This window comes from Oncorhynchus keta, unplaced genomic scaffold (genome assembly GCF_023373465.1).
Source record: "Oncorhynchus keta strain PuntledgeMale-10-30-2019 unplaced genomic scaffold, Oket_V2 Un_contig_7692_pilon_pilon, whole genome shotgun sequence".
In the NCBI taxonomy this organism is placed as follows: domain Eukaryota; kingdom Metazoa; phylum Chordata; class Actinopteri; order Salmoniformes; family Salmonidae; genus Oncorhynchus; species Oncorhynchus keta.
The window spans coordinates 175200-185786 of record NW_026289619.1 but is presented as its reverse complement, the minus strand read 5'-3'; the positions used below and the strand labels follow the sequence as shown (position 1 = coordinate 185786).

The window sequence follows — 10587 nt, the reverse complement described above, 5'->3', positions numbered from 1 at the left end:
ATACTCCCTGATGTTGCTTCATACCACATCACCCACCCCCAACCATACTCCCTGATGTTGCTTCATACCACATCACCCCCTCCCACAACCATACTCCCTGATGTTGCTTCATACCACATCACCCCCCCACAACCATACTCCCTGATGTTGCTTCATACCACATCACCCCCTCCCACAACCATACTCCCTGATGTTGCTTCATACCACTTCACCCCCCACACAACCATACTCCCTGATGTTGCTTCACATACCACGTCACCCCCCTCCCACAACCATACTCCCTGATGTTGCTTCATACCACGTCACCCACCCCCCCCACAACCATCCCCTGATGTTGCTTCATACCATACATCTTTTCCCTCCCACTCACCCAATTCCTGATGTTCTTCATACCACCGCTACTGCCATCTTCCACCAGCCACCCTCCCCTGATCCTGCTTCTGATTCCCCAAAGCCCATCACCCGCACTCCACAGTGATGTGATCATACAGCTGACAAATAGCTTTAGTAAACATGGAACAGCCCTGATCCATGGCTTCATGAACCACCGTTAAATTCCAGTTTCAAGACTGAGGAACCAAAGACGAAAATGAATGGAATCATAACTTTATATGACAGGCAGTAAATCAAGTTATTTTGCTTCTCATATCCCCCAAGACAGACTATACAGATGTTTCTTCAAGACCTAAAACCCACAGTAGTGTGATGTTGAACCTCAGCACCAGGGAATCTTTCCTCTTACCCCGATCGTGCCATACCACGTGACCCCCACCTCCTCAGTGTATTCATACCTCACAGCACCCCTGACAGACAGGAGGTTTGCTCTCATCACGGTCGCCAAGAGACTCCCTGCACTTTCCTGACTCCTGTTCAATTTGAATGCCCAGTCAGACAGATGTTGCAGATAGACAGAAGGCAGGCAGACAAAGACAGACGGGTGGGCAGATAGACAGATGAACAAATCATCTTTATTCTACAAATATATTCCCATTCTGTTAAAGGTCCCCCACACACATCCCTGGGTTGCTCCTCTTTTCAGTTCACTGCAGCTAGCGCCTGGAACAAGCTGCAACCAGCACCAAACTGGACAGTTTTATCTCCATCTCTTCATTCAGACTCAATCATAGAAACTCTTCTGACAGTTGAGGCTGCTTTGTATAATGTATTGTCGTCTCTTCCTGCTTGACCTTTGTGCTGTTGACTTTGCCCAATGTTTGCACCATGTTTTTGTGCTGCTACCATGTTGTCATGTTGCTACCATGCTGTGTTGTCATGTGTTGCTGCCTTGCTATGTTGTCTAAGGTCTCTATGCAGGGTTGTGTCTCTCTTCTTGTGATGTGTGTTTTGTTCTATATATATATATATAATATATTTTTTTTATATCCCAGGCCCCTGTCCCTGCAGGAGGCATATCCCCCAGGCAGTCATTTTAAATAAAAATTTGTTCTTAAGACCTGCCTAGTTAAACAAAGGTTAAATAAAATAAAAATATTTGCATGTACAGGAATATGACTTTGAAATGGTGCTGCCACAAACAAACAGATGACAGCTTTGCACACTCTTGCCATTCTCCAAATCAGCTTCATGAGGTAGTCACCTGGAATGCATTTAAATTAACAGGTGTGCCTTGTTAAAAGTTAATTTGTGGAATTTCTTTCCTTCATGCGTTTGAGCCAATCTGTTGTGACAAGGTAGGGGTGGTATACAGAAGATAGCCCTATTTGGTAAAAGACCAAGTCCATATTATGTCAAGAACAGCTCAAATAAGCCAGAAAAACGACAGTCAACATTACATTAAGACATGAAGGTCAGATCAATCCGGAAGATTAAGAACAAATCATCTTTATTCTGCAAAAACCATTCACACTTCTGATGAAACTGGCTCCCAAAGCACCACCATCCCTGGAAAGGAAGACCCAGAGTTACCTCTGCTGCAGAGGATACATTCTGTAACCAGACTCAGACTGCAGCCCAAATAAATGCTTCCATTCAAGTCATCTCAGACATCAACTGTTCAGAAACTGTTCTGAATCAGTTTCATGGTCAAATTGCTGCAATGTAACCAGTACTAAAGTACACCAATAATCCTTGCTTGACCTTTGTGCTTTGACTTTGCCCAATGTTTGAGATTTTTTGTGCCGCTACCAGTGTCTTTGTGAGATGAAGAGACCATGTTGTCATGTTTCTACCAGGTGTTGTCGGATGATCTCTGCATGTTGTTGGTCTCCTATGCAGGGGTGTGTGATGGTGCTCTTCTTGTGACACTGTCTGTGATTTATTTTATATTTATTTAACCAGCATGGCTAGCATATGGTTTGTGCTTAGTTATAATTTGTTTTTCCCAGGACCCTAACACCCTCCAGGGCTGTTTAAGGCAGTCATTTTAAATAAAAATGGAGTTGTTCTTAACTGACCTGCCTAGATAAACAAAGGTTAAATAAAATAAAAATAAATAAATGGTTTGGGAATATGACTTGGTTAAATGGTGCTGGAAAAACACAAACAGATGACAGCTTTGCACACTCTTGCCATTCTCTCAAATCAGCTTCAGGTGAAGTAGTCACCTGAAGAATGCATTTAAAACTGTTAAAGCAAAGGTGTGGTTACTTTGAAGAATATTTTGATTTGTTTAACATTTTTTGGTTACTACATGATTCCATGTGGCATTTCATAGTTTTGATTTCTTCAATCTGTTGTACAATGTAGGGGTAGTATAAAATAAAGAAAAACCCTATTTGGTAAAAGTGTGTCCAAATGTCAAGAACAGCTCAAATAAGCCAGAAAAAGAACAGCCCATTACTTTAAGACATGAAATCAAATCAATTTCACAGAACTTCATTATAAAGAACTTTAAAAGTTTCTTCAAGTCAATGAACCATAAACACTTAATGAAATGCACCATGAGGACCACCACAGGAAAGGAAGAGACGAGTTACCAATGCAGAGGATACATTCATTAGTAAAACTTAGATTGCAGCCCAAATAAATGCTTCAGAGTTCAAGAAAGACACATCTCAACATCCTGTTCAGCGTGAGACTGTGTGAATCAGGCCTTCATGGTGCAGATGTGCAGATGAAACCAGTAATAAAGTACACCTACAGGAGACAATACGAAGAGATCTTGCAGTGGGACCAAGAAACACAAAAGGTCCTTTGGTCCATCAGCCTGCAACAGGTACAGGATTTTTTGTTCCGACCGCAGTGTCTTTGTCCAGGAACGCACAATCCCTCCTTTTATTTTTTATTTTACTAGGCAAGTCAGTTAAGAACAAATTCTTATTTTCAATGGCGGCCTAGGAACAGTGGGTTAACTGCCTGTTCAGGGGCAGAATGACATATTTGTACCTTGTCAGCTCGGGGATTCGAACTTGCAACCTTACGGTTGGTTACTAGTCCAACGCTCTAACCACTAGGCTACCCTGCCGCCCCATCAGTGCTGACTGTCCGCAATAGGCTGAGAGAGGCTGGACTGAGGGCTTGTAGGCCTGTTGAAGACAGGTCCTCACCAGACATCACCGGCAACCATGTCACCTAAGGGCACAAACCCACCATTGCTGGACCAGACAGGACTGGCAAAAAGTGCTCTTCACTGACGAGTCACGGTTTTGTCTCACCAGGGGTGATGGTCGGATTCACGTTTATCGTCGAAGGAAGGAGCGTTATACCGAGGCCTGTACTCTGGAGCAGGATGGATTTGGAGGGTCCGTCATAGTCTGGGCCATTCCCCCTAGAAATGTCCGGGACCTTGCAGGTGCCTTGGTGGAAGAGTGGGTTAACACACACAGCAAGAACTGGCAAATCTGGTGCAGTCCATGAGGAGGAGATGCATGGCAGTACTTAATGCAGCTGGTGGCCACACCAGATACTGACTGTTACTTTTGATTTTGACCCCCTTTGTTCAGGGACACATTATTCAATTTCTGTTAGTCACATGACTGTGGAACTTGTTCAGTTCATGTCTCAGTTGTTGAATCTTGTTATGTTCATACAAATATTTACACATGTTAAGTTTGCTGAAAATAAATGCAGTTGACAGTGAAGAGGTTTCTTTTTTTGCTGAGTTTACATTAATGTTTACTGAATGTCTTTTGGAAAAGTATCTACAGTAGAAACCTGCTGGATTATTCTGTTCCCACCTCTTGGCATACTGCGTTATATGAACTGATCTGTGAAAAGCCTGGAAGGGCAAAAAGATGAGTTTGTCAAGCCATAGTAAATGACTCACCTGCCACCTATTGGACAGATGGGTTACTACTGAATAATTCACACTTTTAGCAATCCAGATTCATTTGGTTTAAATCAGTGGTACACTTAAGTACTTAAATCAGTTTTTGGGGTAACTTTTACTTCACTTCCTTTCTAATGAAAATAATGTACTTCACATACATTTCCCTTCACACCCAAAAGTACTAGTCAGTGGTGGAAAAGGTACCCAATTGTCATACTCAAGTAAAAGTAAAGATACCTTCATAGAAAATGACTCAAGTAAAAGTTACTCAGTAAAATACTACTTGAGTAAAAGTTAAAGTATTTGGTTTAAAATATAGTTCAGCATCAAAAGTAAATGTAATTGCAAAAATATACTTAAGTATCAAAAGTAATGATACAAAAGTATTTACTTAATAAGGAATTTGAAATTAGTTATTACTTTACTTTTGATAATTAAGTACATTTAACCAATTACATTTACATTTGATACTTAAGTATATTCGAAACCAAATATTAAAAAAACATTTTCTATTAAGGTATCATTACTTTTACTCAAATATGACAATTGGGTACTTTTTCCACCACTGGGTTTAATATAGAACAACGTAATATAGAAAATAACATTAAGAGTCTAGGAAGAATATAGAAATACCATTATGTGATGACATAACAAGTGTTTCAGCCAGACAGTACATTCTGTTCCTCTTCTTAGCGTTTGTCACACCATCTGTGAAACCCCAGACAACCTACTGCAGTAGTTAGTGCTTGCTTTACCAAACTAATTTACAATAGATCAGATGTGGCATTAAGTTCATATTGATCTCAATCTAAAATCGATTGTGTAGCACAATTAAGTTACTTTAAGATGATGCAGACATGAAGCGCAAAAAAAACCCGAATATATGGGATGTTGACTTGCATTGGATTTGTGCCAGAGACAGTGACCAGGTAAACCACAGCATAGATTGATGTCTGACCTTGTCCATAGACTGATGGTATGGTAAGGAAAACAGGGGCGCAACTTTTACAGGGGACGGGGGAGACATGGCCCCCCAACACATTCTGAAATAGCATTTTTGCCCCCCCAGTTTTATAATTGGAAAGTGATACAAAACGAGGCCTGGAGGAAACCAAGAGGTCCTTTTGTAATGTGGGTGAAGTATCCCTTCAAGGTCATTCTGTGTGTAACACTTACACTGAGTGTACAAAACATTAGGAACACCTTCCTAATATTGACTTAGCCCCTCTTCTGCTCTTAGAACAGCCTCATTTCATCAGGGCATGGACTCTACAAGGTGTCGAAAGCCTTCCACAGGGATGCTGACCCATTTTGACTCCAGTTGGCTGGATGTCCTTTGGGTGGTGGACCATTCTTGATATACACGGGAGACTTTAGCATGAAAAACCCAGCAGCGTTGCAGTTCTTGACACAAACAGGTGAGCCTGCCACCTACTACCATGTCCTGTTCAAAGGCACTTAAATATTTTTGTCTTGCCCATTCACCCTCTAAATGACACATACACAATCCATGTCTAATTGTCTCAAGGCTTAATAATCCTTCTTTAACCTGGCTCCTCCCCTTCATCTACACTGACTGAAGTGGATTTAACAAGTGACATTTCACATGGATTCACCTGGTCAGTCTGTCATGGAAAGAGCAGGTGTTTCTGATGTTTTGTACAGCTACACTCATTGATGTCACAAAGTAACAGTCTCATTCTTTCTCAGGTTATATAAGTGAAGTAGGGTTCAAGCGATGAACGAAAGCTGAAACTAACCATACATACTGACAAAAGAAACAGAGGAAACCACAGTTCAAAGTTTGATCCAAAGTGGACATTTTAGTGATTTAAGAACAAAAACGCTACAAAGTTTTACTTTTCATACTGTAGATACCACATCAGTAGGTCCTGTTGCGTCACATTTTTCAACCGCTTCTTTAGTTAAACAGCAAGTCACACCCCATTACCACGCCCCCACACACACACACACACCCATCTGTGTAGATCATCTTGTTAGGCACGAGGGAGGGAGAACTGTGTTTACAGCTATCTATATCTGTTCAGTCATTGCAAAGCTTAGATACACAAGTAAGGGAGTAAGGGAGCATTTCTAGAGTATTGGGATGTGACAGGTGTATTCAATTATTCCCTTTTCATTCTGAGCACAGTGCAGAGATACAGTTAAACCCCATAGGCTGGGCCCTGGTGGCGCTCCAGCTAGAAGTCACCCGTACACAGATCTAGGGTCAGACTACTACTTCACCCCAAAACCCCTATTCCCAACAAGGGGACTGGGGCAATATCTGACTCTGGATCAATGACTAGTGGGTATCTTCTACCTACTCACTTGAAGCACCCTGAGATCTGATAGGCAGCTGTGGTCACTGCAGTAGAGGGTTGGCGGGGCCAAAGTGGCCCAGGTTCTCACATGCTTTAAGCCAGCGCTGGACGTTGGCCGGAGAGGAGGCGGCAGGGCCTGTCTGGAGGACGCAGCAGTAACAGGCGATGTCAGCCAGCGAGAGCTCGGGACCGGCCAGCCAGGGGTCGCGACCCAAAGTGCCGTTGAGGGCGCGGAGGACTGCCGACCGCTCCTTAGCGCTGCCCTCAGCCAGCTGGAAGAAGGCTGTGTCCACCCAACTGTCCACCAGTGTAGCCAGGGCGGGGTCGCTGGGGTAAGGGGCAACGAGGCGGAACAAGAAGCGTGCCACGTTGGCCTCGCCCTCGATGGGGCACATGTTCTGAATGCTGAACTTCATCTGCAGCTTGGAGACTAGAGAGAGAGAGGGCGAGAGAGAGAGAGAGGGCGAGAGAGAGAGAGAGGGCGAGAGAGAGAGAGAGAGGGCGAGAGAGAGAGAGAGGGCAAAGGGCGAGAGAGAGAGAGAGGAGGGCAAGAGAGAGAGAGAGGGCGAGAGAGAGAGAGGACGAGAGAGAGAGAGAGAGAGAGAGAGAGAGGGGAGAGAGGAGGAGAGAGAGAGGGGAGAGAGAGGGGCGAGAGAGAGAGAGGGGCGAGAGAGAGAGGGAGAGGGCGAGGAGAGAGGGGGAGAGAGAGAGGGGGAGAGAGAGAGAGAGAGGGCGAGAGAGAGAGAGAGAGGGAGAGAGAGAGAGAGGGCGAGAGAGAGAGAGGGGCGAGAGAGAGAGGGCGAGAGGGGAGAGGAGAGAGAGGGGAGAGAGAGAGAGAGAAGAGAGGGCGAGAGAGAGGGGAGAGAAGAGGGGGAGACGGAGAGAGAGGGGGAGACGGAAGAGAGGGGAGACGGAAGAGAGGGGAGACGGAAGAGAGGGGAGACGGAAGAGAGGGGAGACGGAAGAGAGGGGAGACGGAAGAGAGGGAAGAGACGGAAGAGAGGGGAGACGGAAGAGAGGGGAGACGGAAGAGAGGGGAGACGGAAGAGAGGGGAGACGGAAGAGAGGGGAGACGGAAGAGAGGGAGACGGAAGAGAGAGGGAGACGGAAGAGAGGGGAGACGGAAGAGAGAGGGCAAGGGATGAGAGGAGAAAGGTACATTTACTCCAAAGATCATCTAAATACGTGTTAAAAATGTTGAAAGCAGCTAACAACGAAAGGACACATTGTCTATACATATGAATAGTAAATGGTGAGCGATACTAGTACGTCTTACATCACATCTCCCTAACCTAGCCCAGTCACGTCAGTTCAAAGCTAGGTGACATTCCTAGCCATACCCTGTCTCTCACTCCACTACTCTTTCTACCCCCCCTCTCCCAACATTCCCCTCTTTTTCTACCCAGTCTCTCCACCCCCTTCACTTAACCCAATCTGCCCACCCACAGTTCCCACTCTAAACTTTCTACTCTTTTACTATCCTGTCTTTGACTACCCCCAACCCTCACCATCTTTCCATATAAGGGTGAAGCCCAGCTGGAAACGCTGGCGGACGTAGCTGTCTGCGTGGCGCGGCCCCAGGCAGGAGAGCAGCTGCGCGGGCACACCGGACACTGATGAGTGGACATGCACACTGGAGAGCACTCGGTAGCGCTGGCACAGCATTGCGTGGAGCACCAGCAGAGTGAGGGGTGGTCGTGCCGGATTGGCGTTGATCACAATGTCCCGGAGGGCACCAAGGTCCTAATGGGTACAGGACAAATTATGATGATACCCTCATAAGGAGTTTCCAACAAACTTGAGTCGTGGCACAGCCGAAATAGACAAATTATGTGGCGTATTGACGAAACTCAACTTAATGAATTGCTATTCCTATAAGATCTCTAACAGACAAAAGCTCTACTCCTATAAGATTTCTAACAGACAAGAGCTTGATTCCTATAATTGACAAGAGCTCTATTTCTATAAGATATTTAACAGACAAGAGCTCTATTCCTCACCTTGCCCAGTAGGGAGTCCAGGTCTGCAGTGCCACTAAAGGATGTGGCTGTGGGACTCTGGGAGAGAGAGGTCACAGTCTGGTCCAGGTCAGCGTCGGGTGTGGTCACGGTCTTGGCCAGGCCATCCACGGCTGCCTTCAGTTCATAGAGCCTGCGCATGATATTATCCTGACGTACCTCCAGGTCTCTGAACGCAGGGTCCACCTCTGTCCCATTCTATGGAGGGGGGGAGGAGAGCTATGGTTAACACATATATAGCACATTGAGACAAACACTTGATTTTATGCTGACGCAGCTCCAAAGCCTGTACTGCAGGGTCCACCTGTCTGACAAAAAGAGAAAGTAAACACACCCTGCCACAAACAAACACACCCATGCTGCCCTCAGGGCCCTGTGAAGGAAATGTGTTAACACAATACATACACATGACATGATCATTCATGTTAAGCCCAATGTTCCCTCCAAGCTGCAGGCAGGCACGCAACTCCCCCGGGACTGCCGCTAGATTGAACTTCTCAACTTTCTACAGTTTTCCCTGTTAGTTAACACTATCAACGTTTCCCTTTACTGTGGCAATTGTCATCGAATAAACACAATGTTAGCAACTTTCAGTGCAACATTGGCTAGGCCTTTGTCACACTGAGGGACTATGTAGTCAGGCAGATAATTGTTTGAGGGGGACTGAATAGAGGGATGTGAAGGGATTGATTGCCAAGAAATAATTTCCTGAGGAAATCTTTAGGTGAGCTGTCAACAAAACACCAAACATGAAAACAGTAATGTGTCATTGACTCAAAGTAGCTAGATAATTTGGTCGGATGATTGTAAACAGGGAGTCATTGTTGATAAGGCTGAATTCAGAGCCATTCCTATAGCCAGCTAGCAACATTATAATATTAGGCTCGGCTATGGCTGAATCCATTAGCCTACATACCATCACATAGAAAAAGGCTACTAGAAATGACAGCACGTCTATATAACCTAGTTGTTCATTATACTGTATAATGACATGTTTTTGTTGCTGTCTCGCTAACGTTAACTAGCTACATTAGTAAATTACTGGCAGTCAGTTACACCCACCCATATCATCCATTCAGTCTAGCACACAAAATGTCTGACCTGGGCCAATCATATGCTGGCTGCTAAAATCTAACTAACTCTGTAGTTGAAAATATACGTTCGGAGTAGTGTACTGGTAACGTCCTTTCACAAATTCTGGGGGCACAACCAAAACATCTAGCTAGCTACAGTAGTTAACTCAAATTACGTTAGTCAGCCACACATCATTGCATCAGCCGAATAGGAGATTGGTCGGGTTGAAGCTAGGCTAACGTTAGCTAATTTTCTGGCAAATTATCTAACTGTTGTTGTTGTGGGGTGATGTAACGTTAGCTCATTTTTGACGGCAAAATGTCACATTTATTAGCTGGCTTGTTAATTCATGACATCAGTGAGATGAGCTAGTCCATTTATGGTCGGATTTCAAATAACGTTAGTTACCTGAAGCGCATGTTCCGAGCAGCCACTTGCACTTCTCTGCGCGTGGATATTCGGCAACTTGTACATGCAGGTTGGCAAATCAGTCTTTATGTCATCCCCAAAGACGGGCTTTACCTGGTACATGGGCATATTGTTGGGTGGTTAGTGCCCTCCAAAAGAACCAATAACAACCGATATTCCAGCAACAGCTGACTTCTGGGGACGTTATCAGACCGCTGCAGCTACGTGCAGCCTGCGACCGAAAGGAAGGATGCCCGACTCAGTGTCTTACGTCACATCCGGTGAAAGTGATTCGCTCAGAGAGGAGTTATGTTAGTTGTTACCGACATCTTTGATTTGATCAGGTCCATCCGGACCAGGTATGATTTTGTGTGTGTAAAGAAAACGTTCTCCCTATGCAGCTAATGACTAGTCCTAGTCTAAAGAGACAGAGATATTGGGGACGTTGGTCGGGGTGCCTTGTAAGGATCCGCCTCTACCATCAATCTTTTTAGCCAATGAGCAATCATTTCATAATAAAATGGATGATATCCAA

The 10587-nt window shown here is 44.8% G+C and overlaps 1 protein-coding gene across 2 annotated transcripts; it reads right to left on the bottom strand.

The window, feature by feature from the left end:
* Positions 1–6024: 6024 nt before the first annotated feature.
* Positions 6025–10334, bottom strand: aimp2 (aminoacyl tRNA synthetase complex interacting multifunctional protein 2). 2 transcript variants are annotated; one of them, XM_052511895.1, is made up of 4 exons: positions 10167–10334; positions 8553–8768; positions 8061–8295; positions 6025–6982 (listed from the first exon to the last, which is right to left on the bottom strand). In XM_052511895.1, exons 1-4 carry the CDS (start codon positions 10179–10181, stop codon positions 6594–6596), a joined length of 855 nt encoding a protein of 284 aa, XP_052367855.1. In that variant the 5' UTR covers positions 10182–10334; the 3' UTR covers positions 6025–6593. The 2 variants fall into 2 exon arrangements, with proteins under 2 accessions (XP_052367855.1, XP_052367854.1); XM_052511894.1 differs by having other exon boundaries at positions 10053–10329.
* Between the last annotated feature and the right edge of the window lie 253 nt (positions 10335–10587).

Coding starts and splice junctions, on each gene's coding strand:
- aimp2 (XM_052511894.1), bottom strand. CDS start 10,181: ATGCCCATGTACCAGGTAAAGCCCGTCTTTGGGGATGACATAAAGACT. Junction 8,769..10,052: donor GCTCGGAACATGCGCTTCAG/GTAACTAACGTT, acceptor CCCCCTCCATAG/AATGGGACAGAGGTGGACCC. Junction 6,983..8,060: donor CACCCTTATATGGAAAGATG/GTGAGGGTTGGG, acceptor CTCTCTCTCTAG/TCTCCAAGCTGCAGATGAAG.